This window comes from Falco cherrug, chromosome 3 (genome assembly GCF_023634085.1).
Source record: "Falco cherrug isolate bFalChe1 chromosome 3, bFalChe1.pri, whole genome shotgun sequence".
Lineage (NCBI taxonomy): Eukaryota > Metazoa > Chordata > Aves > Falconiformes > Falconidae > Falco > Falco cherrug.
In genome coordinates, this window is record NC_073699.1 from 47,043,423 (window position 1) to 47,063,065 (window position 19,643).

Here is a 19,643-nt window from a genome sequence, read left to right on the forward strand (position 1 = left end):
TTTTAGCCAGACTTGCACTTGGGGAGTCACAAGATTCAGGTGGCCTAAACCCCATCGGTCAAGCTGTAATGTGGTAACAGGTTCACTTAAATAAGGAGTTTTAAAGCTTGAACAGGTACAGAACTGGCCCCTCCCTGCTGAATCATCTGCTCCTAAGTAAAAACTGGTTAGAGGCAGAGATCAGAATTTCAATAATACATTGTTCGAGGCTCCAGGGATTCATACCAAAGTGACCTAGCTTGCCAAGGAACTTAAAAGATGACTGCTACAGGCCCTATGCCCATAAGGCTGAATCCTACCAGCACCACATGAAGTCACCAATGACTGCCACTAAGTGCTTGCCACCATGGTTCCAGAGGCACAGCATTTAGTAACCAAATATTCCAATTAAAATGGCTCCCAGGATGAATTTGATCACCACTTCAGCCTGAAGTAGTGTAACAATTTTTCCTCTCAGTTACCATAACTGAAAAATTAGAGAAAAAGGAAGGTACAAGACAGACTCTTCTTCACAGGTAGAGCTGAGCTTAACTCTGAGCACTCCCAGGAAGAACAGAAGCTGTGGTGCAGACCCACAACAAAAGTTCTCAACCCTACCACCTTTGCTGCTTCTCCTACAAACTGAAGAAACCTGCAACTAGCTACCCAGGCCGATAAAGTTGACAGTACACGAGACTATACTGTAATGCCAAGCTATGAACTGTTTACTTTTCCTCTTGGTGGGAGCTCCTGTAGTCATCTTTTATTTTACTTAGATGGACAAGCAAGTAAATAATTAAGATACCCCCACCCCCAGACCAATTCTGGATCCAAGTTAGTTCTAGAAGTATAGCTGAACTGATTCCTTACACCCCTTTTACAACAACTCATACCTATACTAAAGCAAGTTGCTTTGACTTTAGGCTAATGCCCACTATAAGGGAGACTGAAGTTCAGTATTCCTACATTTCATAGCTGAGGAAATTGTTCCCCAAGACTAGTGTTTAACTTAGATCACTTACAGAGTCTCAGCTGAACATGCCTATGAGCAGTTGCAGTGGGTTGACCCCAACCAGCAGGTGAGCCCCCACCGAGTTTCTCACTCACCCACCCCACAGCAGGACAGTATGAGTAGTAGAAGGGCAAAAGCTAGGAAAATTTGTGGGTTACAATAAAGATAGTTCAACTAAGTAAAAGGGGGGAGAGAGGAAAAAAAAGGTGATGTAGAGGCAATCACTTACCGCATCCCACCAGCAGACTGATGCCCAGTCTCCAAGCAACAACTACTTTGAAAAGACTCCCCCCAGATTATTGCTGAGCATGGTGTCAAGCCACATGGCATTTCTCTCTTTGGTCAGTTTGGGTCGGCAGTCCCAGCTATGTTCCCTCTCAGCCTTTTGGTCACCCCCAGTCTACCCCCCGGGGGCAGGGGACAGAGCAAGAAGCAGAAGAGGCCCTGACGCCATGCAAGCACTGCTCAGCAGTGGCAAACACATGGCTGTTATCAACACTGGTTTAGTCACAAGTCTCAAATACAGCACATACCCACTGCTACAAAGAAAGTTAGCTCCATCCCAACCAGACCCAGTACACCCAGTCAGCTGCAAACAGTTTTAAAATAAAGTTGCATCTATACAATCAGTACATCTTGTAGAAGAGCTAGGCTGCCATGCCATGTGTTAAGCTGAAGGTATGAGAAGAGTTACACAGATCTTGTTTAAATTATCCCAGATCTACCCTTTTAAAACATTTCAGCGTTGTAGGCAGCAAGCTTATTTAGAAGACTACTTTAAATTGTATTTCCTATCATGTCTTTGTTGTTGGCTGAAACTGGCCTCAACAAGCCCGTCTTAGCTCATCTTAAGTATGCACACACAGAGGATCTAAAGTTTCAGTCATTTATTTGGTTACTTCTGAATCCTTAAGAACATGGTTAAGGCAAGAGATAAGCATTTTAGTTACAATTTGTATAACAAGTAATAAAAAGATATGAGTATCTGTACACTACTTTTATTTAATACGCTTACTGAATGATGCCTTTAGCTATATTCAGCTTAACTGGCATTCCTGTGTAAACAGTATTTACTAGAACAAAAAATTAACTAGTACTAGCCATACTTCTAATACGCTATTTCAGATCTACTCTTGCGAACAGAAAGCAGTAAAAATACTCATTCGTCTTAGACATACAAAGCACAGCATTGTCCTAGGTAACAACATGGGACTTCGCAAGTGATATCTGGTTCCTTTAGTTGCAATGGCTTATAGTAGTAGTAAACCAAAAGACCTATGAAAAGAAGTCATAACAAGTGGAATTTCACATTTGTCAAGCATATAAGGCTACAAGTTTTACAGTTTGTGAATAAACAAGATATGTTGAACTGTAACATTCCCAGCCATTATAGATGCAAATGCTTGATGCAGCATATCTTCTCTTAGCCTCCAGAAAGGCTCGTGTGCAGAAGAAAAAAAATCACCGAGTATAATAGCCCAAGTTTAGTGGAATCATCATTATATATATGTACACACACATACATGATGCAAGTTTAGACTTCAGGAACAGAGTGATCCATCAGGCTCTTCATAATGCTAGTTGCCATCCTAAAGAAAAGGAAAAGGCATTCAGTTTTGTAAGACAACTGCAGAAGACCACTAAAGCTTCTGATCACTGTCCCTCTGTCATTGCCAGCCCTTCAATACTACTTCAAAGTTGGCCTTTTATTCCACTATTTTTGACAAATATGTTGCTACAGAGAGCTGCACCAAACTGCACACACAGAAGGGAAGCCCACGATACTCAATGTTTTTATTAGTAACAGAGTTGTGTTACAACCATCTTTCAGGATGCGGGCATGTGTGCAAGCAGAGTAGCACCACAAGTGAGAGAAAGAGGGCAGGGGGAAGACTCAATTATACCTAAAGCATTATTAATTTCTAGCAGCTTCAAAAACATTTTTGAAGGAGAGATTTAGATGTAGAAAGCCACTGCTGCCAAAGGATTAGAAAAAACCCTCCATCCTGCCAAGAGTCACGTGTAGGTCACCCGAGTTAGTTGCGCTAGAAGCAGTGTTTTAGTTACAAGGTAACAAATATTTGTGTTACTTAAGTACTTGAAAGTTCTCAGAAACTCAAGTCTTATTCAAATTACATTTAGAAAAGGCATTTTCAAGAGAAGGCAAACAAGCATTACTAACACATGACTAGTTTAAAACCAACCAAAACACACCAGTTTGAATAAAACATCAGATGAAGCAAATTTTCAGATTCCTCCCACCCCCTCTCCAGTCTTCATGTTAAGTTTCTAATTAAGTCTTAGCATGAGTACATTTTATTTAACCTACAGAAAAACAGTCACTGTCAACTTGATTATAATTAACACCACGGCTTCTTTGCTTTGTTTATTACCTACCTCTTTATTATATACTCATAAATACTGGAAGGCATGACAGTAATGGTCACTACATTTCCAGCTGTTGCCAAGATGTCTGCAATCTGGGGGTCCTGTTATTAAACAACAAGTCATATGAGCAACATTACTTGAGCTGACTAATAAAGCAGCTGTTCGAGAGCTTTTTCTAGACATTTCATGCAGCTTAAAGAGACCCACAACTCCTTGCGTGGAGTATTTAACCTTCAGGGCAAATCACTGAACCTGCAATACCACTTCATAGATGTTTGCTTATCACATTATCACTAGTACAAACTGCCTAGAGAAGGGATACAGACACTATACACAGAATTCCTACTAGAGTTTGACACAGGCTGGCAGGAAGAGAAGCCTATTCTTTGTTTTGCCAGCAAAGTCAGATTAAAGATAAAAACTGAGGGTCAGCCTAGCCAGGTAGGGGCAGAGAGGAAGAGAATGTGTTGCCCTGCCTACAGATACAGAACTGCAAAGAAGCCTCAAAATACACATTTCTCTCCAAGCAAGTTGTTACCTTTCATGAGTGACTGATTTTATGAACATCAAACAATATATTACAATCCATTGCCATCTCCAAGACAGTTACTATACACACACAAACTCACAGCTGCCCACACCCACCATATGCTGCTTATCTCACCTTCAATCCAATCACATTCTGGCCATTAATTTCACAGATGTTGTGCTCTGTAAGAAGTCCATTTCTTGCAGCAGAACTGTCTTTCACTATGGAGGTTATTTTTCCATTCTTGAATATGAAACCAACATGCCCTGTGCTGTCCTTATGCATAGTAATGATTCGTTCAAAAGGCCTAGAAGACATTTAAAATGCAAAACCATTCTTTCAGTCTACTAAGCCACAGAAAGAACCACACAGTATTTCAGCATCCTTGACTTACAAAAGGTAATTGTACTCTAAAAGACTTACACATCAACTACAACAAAAAGTAGTTGGGTTTAACTTGATTTTGTTAGTATTGTGATATTAATATATACTTGTTTATAAACCTTATATGTTTTCCCTGTTCTACAGGCATTTCACCATCTGGATTAATAGTAACACAAAAATCGCATACAACATCAACCCACCCACCCCCACACACAAACATCCACCAAAAATTAAGCGTTCTCTACAAATGTTACAAAGTAGATAAAATAGCACAGGCAGTTTTAACAGTTATAGGCAGACCACAGGATTCTGGAGTACAAGGCTTCCCCAACATTTCTACTGCTTTACAGACCATAAACATTTAAGTTGTGCCTTAAAAAAAAGCTAGTAAATCCAGGAAGAGGGCGAGGAGTTGGGCACAGGACTGGTAGACAGAGCAGGGAATCTACTGCTTGCAGTAGTTTGATTCAATACATGGGTAGAAGTAGCTGCACCAATGGAAGCAGCATTCCCTCCACCGAGTCAAACTTGGTTCTTAAAAATGAACATTGAAAAAGCTTCAGGACATGTACCTAGTCATACCATCCATTTTCTCATAACCTACAGACTTCTGTTGAATCTGACCTATTATTACTACATACAAATAGCTATGAGCTCATTATTTAAATATCTGTATTGTTCAAGCATACTTCTAGCAAAACTAACATTAATCCACACGTAAGGAACAGTTCACAAGAAAAGTATCATGCTAAATAAAAATGCAAATGTATTCATTAACATAGCAAGTATTTTGCTACCATCTTTCATTGCTTTTTCAGTTAGTATAAGCAACGGTCAATTTGTGTCTGAAAAAAAAAGCACAGAACTCTTGAATTCAGAGTTTTAAGTTTGATTTGTGCTATCACTCACTAGTTTACCTTGGAAAATGCAAGTATCCCGTGCACACTCCGGGCACGATGAGGTATAACAAATTAATAACCATTTTGACTGTTCCCCACAAAAGGGATCATTTCTGAGTATCTTTACTGTTGAAGTACATGGACAAACAGATTCTATTATGCCCACAGTCCTGCTCAAGCAAGGGGAGACCTAATCCCCAGAGTTACTACTCTGAGATGGACAATGACAGTCCACATCTGCAGTTGGCTTTACCTGTCCCGAATGATCATCGAAATCCTTTCTCCAGAAGCTTGTTTCAGAACTTTATGTGCTTTATCAGAACTCCATCCTGCACAGTTTTCACCATTGATCTGCAGAACTTGGTCTCCAAACCGCAGACCGGCAAGGGATGCTGGAGAGTTTGCCTGAACTAACTGGACAAATATACCCTACAAAAGAGGATAAAAAGGGGGTAAAAAAAAAAAAAGGAGGAAGTTCTTCCCTAAAGATGAAGACCAGTGACATAACACACAGCCCTTTAAGCTTTTCCATTCTCTATGTAATACAAACCAAAAAGACAGAAGAATTTGCTAACTATATCACCTTAAGAGGTGTTTTTGAAATTTCAGCCTGTTTATAGATGTCTTTAAGAGACTGACAGATAATTAATGCTAGAATAAAATTCAGAAGTGGGCAAGTTGTTCTGGCTAGATCTCTAAACATTAAAAAAAAGACAAACATTAAAGCCTTACTCAAAGGGGTAAATATTATTCTGCTTTAACAAGAAATCTGAACTGGATCAAAACAGACCAGTTGTAAACTTGCGTATCTCCTTCTACATTTAACTAACAATTCCTTTGTCAGACATTAAGTCTATATATTGCTGGAGAATAAATCAGCAATGCTAGGAACTCTGTTCCAGATTTTTCCTTCTTTCACAACCCCATTTGTTTTCAACTTTTTTTTTTAATCAATTATGACTTGCTAGCACCTCTAAAAAACTCAAGGTGTTAAAAAACTATTTCTAGTCAAAGTACCCCTGAAAACCAAGTAAAGCATATCAAGGCAAACTGTAGATAATACCTTTGAGCTGGAGGTGTCACAAACAAAACAAGAAAAACATCTACTCTAAGAAAACATCAGCATTTCTTGCGTTACGAGAACTACAAAAAGCATTTTAACCTTATATGAAACCTTGAGTACATTTTTTTCTTAAACAATCAAATTAAATAGCCTTCCCGAGGGGAGAAAAACAAACACTCAAAGTAGCATTTTCCATGTTGAGAATCAAACAACACTGAAACAGAGAAGCTTCTAAGCAGATTTAAGGATCTCCTTGCACCTATGTTCATGTTGAAGGAAATTTGAAAAGCAGCCTACTCTGAAATTACTCTTTACATATAGGTGAGATGACGCCCACCCTTATCCTTACTTTCTCACCAGCAACACACTGCAAGAATCTATAAGAAGAACTACTTTAAGCCATGGGCAGTTCTCTGCATACTGCTGAGCTTTAAGTACCGCTCAGTGTTTCCACAGAGACAAGAAGTCTTGAACTGCTAACAAGTATCACAGCAGTTCTGCAAGGACAATTTCATGCTGTGAAGTGGGGGAAAAAAAACCCCAACCAAACTTACAAGGATTTTTCAGATGTTACAAAACACACGGAAGTTAAATTGTCACTGTAAATTCAGATCCTAGTCCAGATAGCTGGAAATCTAGGTACTGATCTAATGAAGGATTTTAGAATCCCAATAAAGGATAAGCAAGCATTATATAGAAGACAATTTTGTGACCATACACTAACTTCACTACAAGTTTAATCCAGCATTAATATCTGTATAAGCAAAAGCAAGCTCCTATACTTACATTGTCAACAGACTTAAGGCGAAGTCCAATTTTGCCATCTTGGTCTTTACATAAAATTGCTTCACGGATGCCTTGCTTAATTTCCGCTCTGCGAATTCCAATATCATTTCCAGTCACTGGAGCTACCATGTAATTAGTAGAAGGTCGTGTTACCAGTTGCTGATTAAAACAAAATAACCAGACAACAGTTTCAACTTTTTTAAAGTAGGTATATGTCAGTTTATATGAAGTGATATTTAAAAAAACCCACACAAATTAATTCACAACACCTGCTTCTCTTCACTCTCTCCCCTACCCCAACACTGGAAATATAGTGCTTGGTTTAAGGCCAGATTAAAATAGGTATTGTTAGTCAAAATAATTCATTTATCAGTCAAGTATGGTACTCAAAACAAATAAATAGTAATCTACTCTCTAGAATGCTAGATATACATTTAGTCTTTATACTTTTGCCGAAACATGCTTGACTGGTACTTACACCCTGTGGCTGAGCAGCTGCTGCCACCGGTAAGTTTCTCTGCACCTCTTCCTCGTTGAGGCTCAGGCCCATATACTGAGACAGTTCTGGATACAGTCTGGGGTATAAGCCTATAGGAGAAAAACAAAACAAAAAAACTCCATCAGTACAGTTGTTGGTTTAACAGAACGAGCAGTTACTGCTTTCACATGTATAATTACTTCAACAGATCTTGTGCTTTTGTAACGCATTAATTTGAAAATTACAATGGAAGACACACTTGGAGCAGGGCTGTTATTCTAGTCCAGTTTAGCTGAGTAACCAGCAGCACTTCTGAGATGAAGAGCTTACAGAGAACGTTCAGTTACTCCATTCATCCTTTAGGGCACAAACATTAGACACATGGTGCTAAATTCCAAAACCAACACTGTGCTGCCCTCCATAAAGACACACCCTTGCTCCAAAGCTTTTGGGCAATTAGTGGGGAACTACTCCCCCTCCCACCCCCAAACCAGGTATGCTGGAGAATGCACACAGACGCAAAGCCACCTTCCAGCAAGTGCAAGACAGCACTCTCAAAAGACGGCCATGCCAAGGACATTCCAGATCCCAGGCATGGCAGTTTCTGCAGAAGACAGCTTCCCGGCTGTAAGGTCCACAGCACGGTCTGCTGTATCAGTCATCATAAAGTAGCTGTCATTTCCTCATAGCTTTGAAGTGGTTTTAGACACGCTTCTGAACAAGACAAAACAAACACGGCCCCTAATACCCAGCAGAAGATTCCTCTACACCAGAAAGGAGTGGGAGGAAAGGAAGTTAAACTGACAGACTTGTCAGACCTCGAGTCAAACCACTCTGGAAATAAGCTTGATACTGCTCTTGACATTCCACAGATTAACTGGTGCTACTAACAAGTGGCAGCTAGAAGAACTCTTCTGAGAGTCCACCTGCTGTTCTCACTGAATTGGTGGGGACAGAACAGGCTACTTGAAAATCGAGGTGGTGCAAGGGCCGGCCGGCCGTGGAAGCAAGCAGGCTCCACAGTTTGTTTATGGGTACATATATAAAACTATTAAGTATAAAGCTATTATAAGAATCTACATTTGACCAGAACGGAAAGTAACTTTTCTGGGACAGAACAAAGGTCATTGCAAGGTGAATTCCAGTATAAACTAGGGACTTTTTTGCTCCTTAATACTTTCAGTGGTCATGTTTGCACACTGCTTCACATGAGAGCTGTCTGATCTTATTTCAGGATTTATCTATCAGCTTGTAGTTTTACCAATACTGGTTAACAATCTTTCAATGAATATTCTTTCTACTTTTCCTTGTGTTTTAAAGCCCCTAGGATTATATACAATTAACGCTGCACAAGACTTCTGCAGCTACTCCATTTTTCTCTTCTGTTCTTCATCAAAGACCACAACACAAGATGCATCTTTGCTCGCTGTATTACATTCTCATTCAAAACTGAGACCTCCAAATAGCAGAACACATCCAAAAGCTCTTGATGTTGTATATTCTCCTGCCTCTCCCAGAACAGAAGGGTTCTTGGTGGGTTTGGCACATCCTATAGATGGTGTAGGCCTCCCTTCATTTGGGATATACCAAATTATTAACCACTCTTTAGCTACGCACAGGTCTTGAGCAATTAGTGCACAAGTCGATATCAAAATTCTGTCATTTGGCCGGCAGACACAAAAACTTCTGGAAAATTCAAACTCTGGACACCAGAAAGAACGCTGCCAAGAAGGGAGTGCTGAAGCTAACTCAAAACTGGTCTGGTGAAGTTAAGCCAGGTAAGTATCTATTCCAGAAGGGATCTACAAGAGGCAGTGCTCTGGTCAGCTATACAAACCCCTGCCTTAAAAGTCATCTTAAAAACACCAGCACCCACAGGAGAACAGGGGACAAAGTTACATCCACCAAGCTTTACAAACTGATCCACCAGCATTGTTGACAGCTGTTCCAGCACTGCTGCTGGTCACACTGGTTAGAGGCTGTAGGCTTTTTAGACCAAGTATAACTCACTAACCCAGAGTTCTGACCTCAAACATACTTGTGCACCTTCATGGATGTACATGTCTGTGGGAGAAAAGGAGGAGAAGGAGGTACAAATCACAGATTAGTCAGGTTTGGAAGGGACCTCTGGAGATCATCTACTCCAGCCCCTGCTAAAGCAGGTTCACCCAAAGCAGGTTGCACGGGAGCGCATCTAGGTGGGTTTTGAATGTCTCCAGGGAAGGAGACTCCACAGCCTCTCTGGGCAGCCTGTGCCAGGGCTCTGTCACCCTCAAGGAAAGAAGTTCTTCCTCATATTCAGCAGGAACTGCTTTCATTTCAGTTTGTGCCCATTTCCCCTTGACCTGCCACTGGTCACTACTGAAAAGAGCCTGGCCCCGTCCTTCTGACGCTTGCCCTTGAGATATTTCTAGGCATCAATAAGGACCCCTCTCGGTCTTCTTCTCTTCTCCAGGCTAAACATGCCCAGCCCTCTCAGCCTTTCCTCACAAGGGACATGCTGCAGTCCCCTCACCACCTTCATATCCCTCCACTGGAACCTCTCCGGTAGCTCCCTGTCTCTCTTGAACTGGGGAGCCCAGTGCTGGACACAGCACTCCACATGTGGCCTCACCAGGGCAGAGCAGAGGATCACCTCCCTCCACCTGCTGACCACACTCCTCCTGATGCACCCCAGGATCCCACTGGCCTCCTTGGCCACCAGGGCACACTGCTGGCTCATGGCCAGATTGCTGTCCCCCAGGGCTCCCAGGTCATTCAGCATTAGATCTCACCTAATGCTTTATCTTGATAAAGCTTTACGTTGTTAACATGGTATGAAGCTTTATGTTGATAACATGGTAAGATTAAGTTCCACCTTCCTGGTGTGATAAACGCAGTCATGATTCATGTCAAAAATAGAATGTACTGTGATAAGTGCAATTGTTGTACCCTGTGTAAATATGGGACCTGTATCGCAGTTGTGGCGAGTGGGCACGTGTGGTTCTTCTTTAAGACAACGTGATGGCTTCCCCTTCCCCTGAGGCAATCGCTGCTTGGAAAAGCCCGACAAGGGAGATAAGGAAAACGACAGCCAAAGGAGACAAAGACCTTGAGATTTGAAAAAAGCACACCAAAGGAGAGCCAGTAGGAGGAGAAGGCATACCCTGACAACCCAATGGGGAAAGAGCGGGATGGGATGAACATCCGGCAAGAAGAGATTGGTCAGGATCCGGGGAGAAAAGACGCTGCTTTTAGGACTCAGGTGTGCCTGTGGTGGAAGTAATTGAGTTCTCCGCGCACCCAGCGCTGTTTTTGCTTATTGTTTCTCAACCTAAATTGATTGAACCCAAAATAAAATTGTTTTAATTGTTATCGTTTATAACTGGGCTCTTCTCTGTTGAAAGAGATTTGTGTTTGTGCTTAAGCAACCTCATACAGAGAAGAAAGACAGTCTCATGCTGCCCTCTAAAGCTTACAAATATACACGTGATAAATAAGGAAAACTAAGTGTTTGAGTCAGAGTTTAAAAGAGCTCAAATGGTACCAACAGCAAACCTTGTTACATTAGGCTTACTTGGAAAAGGAAAGAGTTAGTGTTTGCCACAACTTCCTTTTATAAGCAAACACTGTTTTCTGACTCCTATAACCCTTCACCAAGGTGGGTGCTGGCATTTCCAAGAAGGCACAGTCTCACCTTTCATAAATAGGGTTACATATATATAGGTATTTTTGACTGTACTGTTAACTTTAGTATTTCATAACTGCATTCCACAACATTGGGATACTATACAGCACATGAGCTTACCTCCATCGTGAGGAATAGGAGCAGACGCTTCAGACAAGATTGCTGGATTAGCTGGATTTGAAGAAAAGGCTGTCTGGGCCTAAAAGCAAAGACACTCACATAAGTTATCTTGCACAAGAAAAAAAAAGTCTATTACATCTTTATTACCCAGGCCAAAGACTAAGTGTGTTTTTTTCTTGTACACACTAGTTACTATTCATCTTGAAGTTCTGAAGTCACATGTTTTTCTTTGAAATAAATAACTTCAATACAATATGCTGTAGTAGTATCAAAGTACTTCAGTAGATCAACTTGCATCTCCCTCAGAGACAAGGCTACAGTAATAACGCAGAAAGGCTTTTCCGTCAACCTGTTCTGTTTTTGTCATCAAGGAAGTTAGAGAGCCTTAAGACACATTAAACTTGGCTGACAAAGCTTTATAACTTTAAGTTTCAAGGTATGAACTTTGGTAGAGTGTTTTGCAATTACTTTTTCCAGCTGGATAGCAGCTGTTTTACCTCTTTGTCATTTACAGACATTCTTCATGAGTTCTACAACGGTCCCTTAAATGTTGCAAGTTCCACAAAACCCAACACTACTAGATTAATACCTTCTGAAAGAAATGGAACTTATCAAATTATTTTTTTTTACAGAAGTTGCCACTACAGCAAACACACTAAGCTTAATTTCTGTATTGCTTACTGACTCACAAATATAAGAGAATGTATTTAATAAATACAATATAAGTTAAAAATAAAGCCAACTTCCTTCCTTCCTTCTCAACACCTCAGCTACTAATGTTTGGCCTTGTGTAATCGTATCAGTGAAAAACTGCCTTAGAAAGGCCTGTTAAGTGCGATGGAAACAGCTATACCAATAGCTCTCCTGAGGTTGAACGTCAAAGGTGAGGGTGGGGGTGAAATTGGTAAATGCATAGTGAAACCTGACACTGAACAGGACACACAAATCATCTAACACAATGTGACAGTCAAATTACTTAACATTTTTAAGGAAATCACGCTTAAAATAGAAGACCTCATAGTCCTGTACTCTCCAGGAAGTTGTTTTTAGAAAAATGTTTCAGAGCAAGAATGACTCATCATTTATCAGTACCAGATGTATTTAGAAGAACAGCCTTCAATTGAAACGTTAGACAAGAAGAACAGGTTAGAATATTTAATGTAACAAGTATGTTGTTTTAAACAGCAGTCATTTTAATCTCACACATTTGTGTTGGATACAGGCTTCATCTTTCAGTACGCTGCCTCCTTTTCTCCTAATACTGCTCTCCGACACATATTTTAAGAAACAGCATTTTTGTAATGTACCTTTTGGGAGAGGCAAATAATTTAGCCTTTGCTACGTGCTGTGGCCAGCAGGTTGAGGGAGGTGATTCTCCCCGTCTGCTCAGCTCTTCAGGAAAGACATGGACCTGTTGGAGCAGGTCCAGAGGAGGGCCACAAAAATGATTACAGGGACAGAACACCTCTCCTGTGAAGACAGCCTGAGAAGGTTGGGGTTGCTTAGCCCAGAGAAGGCCTCAGGGAAACTTTATAGTGGTCTTTCAGTACTTAAAGGGGCTTGTAAGAAAGATGGAGACAGACTTCTTAGCATGTCCCATTGCAACAGAACAAGGGTTTTCAACTAAAAGAGGGTGGCAAAACACTGGAACAGGTTGCCCAGAGAGATGGTAGATGCCCCATCCCAGGAAACCATCAAGATCAGCTGGGTCAGATTGCTCAGAGCCCTGTCCAACCTGAAGATGTTAGTGCTTATTGCAGGGGGTTTGGAGTAGATGACCTTTAAAGATCCCTTCTGATCTGAACCATTCCATGGTTCTATGAAAAATATCAGTGAAAGTGGAATGGCATACTTGTTACAATTAACAATTGTAATAAATGTAATAGATTAACTCTAGCAGTTGGTCATTAAGAGGCCAAAGGAGCATATTCTTGGCTCCAGGGTACTTTTATTCCCCCCCCCCAGTTCAGGATTACCTGATTGTAGATGAAGGACTTTGATAAGATAAAAGGGGTGGGGTGGGCAGACAACGATGAGAAATCCCAACACAACACCCACAACTTCAAGAGGCACACCCCACACACAGAAACACAGGTGAGGCTGAGGCACTCCACTTTGGGACAGCTCAGGAGAGTTAATAAGCTGTTCTGTGCAGTTTGCTTAGTTGCTTCCCAGTGAGAAGGACAAGGACAGCAGTAGCAGCTACATTAAAATGCAGTATAACTCATTGCTACTGTTTGAACTGGCAGGCAATACAGTTTAAGTTTAGGAAATAAGAACGGGAGCTAGGTAAAATGCTGAAGGAATCAAGGAAACTCCTTGTAAAATACATTCATATCAAATTTCTCATGGAGTTTTTATCCATTAATATTTTTCATTGTTTTGTTGCACAGGTATTTTTTTCAGCCTCATCCTGTCTCATAATAAAGCTACCAATATTCTTATACATAAACTGTTTTAAACAAATGTGAGCATCTTGGAAATATTAAAAGAACTGGTCACTACCATGAAATAGCAAGAGGACAAGTTGTGATGCCAGATGATACTAAGAGAGCCCAGTGTTCTTTTGTTGTGCCCAACTGACCATGACAGTTTTCTGACACAGGTTTGAACACCAGGAGTGAGATAGCAGATCTATTAGTGCAGTCAACACCTATTCATCACATCAGAGCTGAAGTATGAGAAAAGACTGACCGCATTTGTCTATTTAAGACAAAGTACCTATACTTCAAAAAAACTAGACATTCCAACATAAAGACAAATTACTATTAATGAATACATAAAACAATAAATATACCCAACAGTGGTAAAATAAGCATTAATCATATTTAACATCACAGGTTTTTTATCTTTTCCCTTTTAGAGTGTGATGGTAAAACGAACTCTCACCTACAACAAAAGTCTCCCCTTCCCTGGATTAAATATCACAAGATATATATTATTGTCATCAAAACTCATCTTATTAGAGCCCATCGTACCTGAATAACTTTGTCAACCTTCAGATCTTCCAGGGAAGGATAGAGAGACATTTTGATGCAGTCTCACTGGGTATGGGGAGGCAAACAAACAACAGGGTTAGCAGTTAGAGATATTTACTTAGTATTACAACTTTAAGAAAAAGCAAGCAGGCATAGAGTGTTAAATAAGTGATCTGTGACCTGCAAGTCTTAGTACTACAGATACCCGGCACAGCACAAATTCCATTAAGACTACCCATTTAAACCATTATCAGCAATAGCCTTTGTGTAATAGGCTTTACCTAATAAACTTAGCGTTGTCAAAGTTTAAGTCTCAATGGTAAGAAAGCCTATACAGAGAAAACAGTTTCACATGATGCACTGCAAAGACAGACTTTAGGAGGCCAGGATGCAATGATGATGCAGGTTAAGAGGAAAAAATCTAACCATCTCCTCCTAGTGTCCTCCTCCCAACTGGGACAGTATTTTATATACAACTGCAGAAGCTTTCACCCTGTTATCTAAAGGATCTAAACACCTTCATCAGTTCTGATATTCTAATGTCCTCATTTTGTCTATGACAGTTAATTTTCTTCTTAGTAGCTGGTGCAGTGCTGTGCTTTGGATTTGGTGTAAGAGTAATTTTGATAACATACTGATGTTTTCAGTTATTGCCAAGTAGTGTTTATACCAAGTCGTGTTTATACCAAGTCAAGGACTTTCCAATTTCTCATGCCCTGCCAGTGAGAGAGGGGCACTAGAAGTTGGGAGGGGACACAGCCAGGACAGCTGACCCAAACTAGCCAAAGGGATATTCCATACCATATGACATCATGCTCAGTATACGAACTGCGGGGAAAGCTGGCCAGGGGCTGCCGCTCAGGAAGTGGATGGGCATCGGTCAGCAAGTTGTGAGCAATTGTATCGCAAATTACTTGTTTTGTATATTGCAATTCTTTTATTATCATTGTTTTCTTCCTTTTCTGTCCCATTAAACTATCTTTATCTCAACCCATGAGGGTTTTTTTTTTTCCCCACTTTTACTCTTCCAGTTCTCTCCCCTACACTGCAGGGTGGCAGGGGAGGGGGGGCGGGGAGCGGCTGTGTGATGCTTAGTTGCCTGCTGGGGTTAAACCATGACATTAATTAATAAGCCACTGAAAAGAACTGCCTTCCATGCCCATCTGTAGCACATTAATTGCACCAAGAGACCATAAACCAGCAAGATTCAGTCAGTAGTGAGTTTCAAAACACAGAGGCTCCAGGCTGGCTCTCATGTGATGTTGGGAGAGCCCTGTAACAACTTATCAGGAAGTAATACAACAAAAGGAAACCAAGGAGGGGGGAAGGGAGCAAAACCAGAAAAAAAAAAGACAACCCACACCACATTTCACATGATCCTCTAAGGCGGAGCTGGAAGTTCGCCTGGTGCTAGGGCTGAGCACCTGAGGCTTCAGGAAACCCCATTTTTCCAGAGCTCACTCACATTCTTACCTAGGTCAGCTGAACTCTTCAAAACCATAATAAAATATTTCACATCAACATATGGGAACATTTTCGGGGGGGGGGGGGGGGGGACAAGACAACAGAAAGAGAAGACAACAAGATTGATACAGCTTTGCAAGTTACAGAAGGCCCTTAGTGAGGCAGCTCTATTAAAATCTTCCAGTTTGGGGATTCATTTACTCATCCAAACAATAGAGGTCCTTATTAGTGTAGCAATTCCGCAAAAATTCCAGATTAAAAGTGACCACTGCACAAATCCTTGAGCTACTGCTTCTGTATGTGCAGATACCAAGTGATTTAAAAAAAAAATGTCTAATGTGATATTGCAGTAACACAACAGACATCTTTGTATTACACTAAACTCATCAACAGCTTTTCTACTTGTTCAGCAGAGCGCTCAACAGCTCCAGTATCATATCAAGCTACAAATAAAACTTCAAAAAGCATGCCCTAAATTGAGACCTAAACTGTGAACGTGCAGCCAGTTATGTTGTAACAATTAATTGCCACTGACATTTTTGACTAATTGTTGTAACTAAACCAAACATGGTTGAAGCCTAGAAGCTTTATAAATTAAACATACATACTTAAACCCAGTTTAAAGCTCCATTTTAATCCAGTACTGACCTGAAACAGTCTGGTGCTCTTGCTCATCCAAAACAGGTAATAGCAAATGCAAGCTGGAGTCCAGCAAAGCTCAGGTAAGTGGTGCCCAGATGCTGCATTCTGCTGCTAACAGCGGTCAAGTCAGACACAGCATCAGACTCACCATCTAATTCTACACTACAGCTGCCCTAGTAGATTCAGGTGCCGGTCCAAGCACTGGTACATGTTTGAAGTCAGCCCACCCCCAGCAGCATGCAGGCAGGAAAAGGACAGTGTGTCCCCAAAGGAATCACCCTGTTGTAGGGCAACAAGGGGCACAAGGGCAGCCTTTTGCAGACTGTGATCTCCGACATCCGCACAGTAGCAGAGCACAGCACAGGGTCTGCTGCATCCCTTGTCCCAGTGACACTTCCACGCCGCAAACCCCAGCATGTTTATTCCTCAGCCAGCTTCAGTTCTTCTCCACAGACCAATCTCAGTCTGTACACAATTACTGGTGGTGACATTTGTCATCAACAGGCAACCTCAACCTTCCTCTAATTTATAAAGAGAGGCACAGTGCTTTTGGTAGAAAGATACAAGCAAAGCTAAGTATATACATTCATTCTTGGATCACAGACAACACTGCAACAGCTTATCCTGCCATTTTACAACCCCCAGCCACAGGCTCACAAACCCAAGCATTCACCATGGTACCAAGGAGCCACCAGGCTAGCTCCCTCCTTGTAATCTTACTAGTTATTGGTTTTGGTTTTCCAACTAACCAGCCAGAATAACTGTCACCCGGTAACTGCATTCAGTGAGCTCATAGCTTTCTATATGGTATTTGCAATTTCTGCACAGGCAGTTGTAACACGAATACCCCTTGCCAGGTAAGGCCAGACCCACAAAAATACTGTATCTAGTTTAAAATATGATTATTTTTTTTAACAATTGTCACTGTCAGGGACCAGTAATTGCAGGAAGAACTTCCCCACAACTTCTGTGCAGCATTATTCACAGCATAAGCAGGAGTTCCAGCAGGCACTGTAGTGGCTTGAGGCACTGGGCAGTAGCTACCACAAAACAGGAGTCACTATAACCTCCTTTTCTCTGTTAAAGGCCTATAGTGACATCAGAATCATTTTCCCTGATCATTTCCATATTCCTGCATCTTGCGAGGGACGCAAGCGCTTAGGAAAGCAAAAGTAAAACCCAAAGGAAGAGTGTGGAGCAGGAGAGATGGCCTAAGAACTCCCCCCACTTCTCAGTGCCCCCGGCTGGAACGCCTGGCTGCCGCTGCCGGCCAGCTCGTCCCACCCAGCAGATCCTGCTCGCCCAGGGCAGCGCCAGGCCCCGGCCCGGGCTGGGGGGGCCGGCAGGAAGCCCTGCGGGGGGGAGCGATCCCGAACCGCCCTCGGCGGCACAGCCGGGAGGAGCCGGGCTGCCGGGCACGCTGCCCGGGTCAAAGCGCGGAGCTGGACACGGCACAGGGCCCCGCCGAGCCCCCGCGCCGGCCGTCTCTGGAAGCACCCGCCGTCAGTACTGGGGGAGGGGGAAGAAACCAAACCAGAACAAACCCCACCACCCACAGGTGTTTTCTGCCAGTGGCCCGTGGAGACATTACGGCAGCCCACAACGCCAGTACTGAAACACTGGATTCCACTTCCAGACGTCAGGCACTTCGGAACCCCAAAATTCACCTCTGAAGCAGATCCGGGGCAAAACCTCCTGAAGGTCAGGCTGAGACATCAGGAACTGAGCAACCGTTTCGCAAGACGAGCCCTCCACTAACGTAACTCAGCGTGTCCCTTCTGACACACACCCAATTAGCCTCTGAGCGACTGCTCTCGTTACACATTTAGCTCTGAAAGCTGCTACCTCCATTTCAGACCCGAAGCGCGGCCCGCTTACCCGAAAAGGCCGGTCGCATCCACTCCACCCCCCGCAATATTTAGCCTGTCTGAAAAGAAGTTATTACAAACGTCCCGGCCTCCTCACAGGCGCTGCCCGAGAAGCACGGCCCTCACGCAACGGCCCCGGGGGCTGACCGGGGTCGGACGACACCCCCAAGCCCACGACCGCCGGAGGACGCGGACACACTGGCGTTCGCTCGCCCGCCGCTCTCCCCGGCCGCGGACGGAGAGGCCCCTCGGGGAGGCAGCGCCCCTCGCCCGGCAGCGGCCGCCCCCGGAAAGCCGCCCCCTCCCGCAGGAGCCCGTCACGGCTCCCCGGCGGAGCGGGGACAAACGCTGCCCCCGCCAGCGGCACAGTGAAGCCAGCCCGGCACCGGCCTCCCCGGCACGCCCCCTCCCCGCTCCGCCATGCCCGGCCGCCGTGCTTGCAGCCCGGCCGCCCCCCCTCCCCGCCGCGCCGCCCCCCCTCCCCTCCCCGCCGCCCCCCCTCCCCTCCCCGCCGCGCCCCCTCCCCTCCCCGCCGCGCCGCCTCGCCGCCGAGGCCTGGCCGCCGCCCCAGGCCCGCGCACAAAGGGACACGGGGCACCGGGCCCCGCCAGCCGGCCGGCCGCGGCCTCTTCCTGTACCTTCGTCCGAGGCGGCGGCTGCCGTTCCTCAGGGCCCTTCAGCACAGAAAGGGGCAGCGGCGGCTCCCGTGGGTCCCGGCAGCGCCGCTATGAGGGGAGCGGGGGCGGAACTGGCGCGGCCCCGCGCATGCTCCGCCGGCGGCGGGAGGGGGCCGGGCCCGGCGGGCGGGGAAGGTGGCGCCGCGGGGCGGGGGTCGGGGCCGGCGGCGGAGCGGCGAGGGGCCGGGGGGTGGCGGCCCGGCTCCGTTAGACACGGCCCCCGCTCCCACCGCGGCCGGCAACGCTCCCCACCGGCTGCTTGCTTTACCTAGGCGGCGGCTCGCCGCTGGCATTCTTCATTTTTTACTGCCTTTGCACTGCCTTCATTGGTTCCCAGCTGTCACCTTCGTGAAGGAAAAAGTACAGTTCTCTGTTCATCTTCCAACATTTCTTGGTTTTTTTCCCCGGCAATAAAGCGCACCCTGCTAACTGCCCTGTACCGGCTCTGCTCTGCGTGTTTGCCGGCCGGGCGTGGGTGCGCCGGGACGGGACGGGGACGGGGCGGCGGGGATGGGGCCCAGCTCACGGGGCCGCAGGGCCAGCTCACGGGGTCTCAGGGCCAGCTCACGGGGCCGCAGGGCCAGCTCACGGGGCCGCAGGGCCAGCTCACGGGGTCTCAGGGCCAGCTCACGGGGTCTCAGGGCCAGCTCACGGTGTCGCAGGGCCAGCTCACGGTATCGCAGGGCCAGCTCACGGGGCCGCAGGGCCA

General features: G+C 44.3%; 1 protein-coding gene across 1 annotated transcript; it reads right to left on the reverse strand.

The window, feature by feature from the left end:
• Positions 1-1,863: 1,863 nt before the first annotated feature.
• On the reverse strand, positions 1,864-19,032 carry SDCBP (syndecan binding protein). The gene is made up of 9 exons (XM_055705450.1): positions 18,896-19,032; positions 14,284-14,349; positions 11,306-11,384; positions 7,519-7,628; positions 7,041-7,199; positions 5,445-5,620; positions 4,044-4,215; positions 3,389-3,480; positions 1,864-2,580 (listed from the first exon to the last, which is right to left on the reverse strand). Exons 2-9 carry the CDS (start codon positions 14,332-14,334, stop codon positions 2,526-2,528), a joined length of 894 nt encoding a protein of 297 aa, XP_055561425.1. The 5' UTR covers positions 14,335-14,349; positions 18,896-19,032; the 3' UTR covers positions 1,864-2,525.
• Positions 19,033-19,643: the final 611 nt, after the last annotated feature.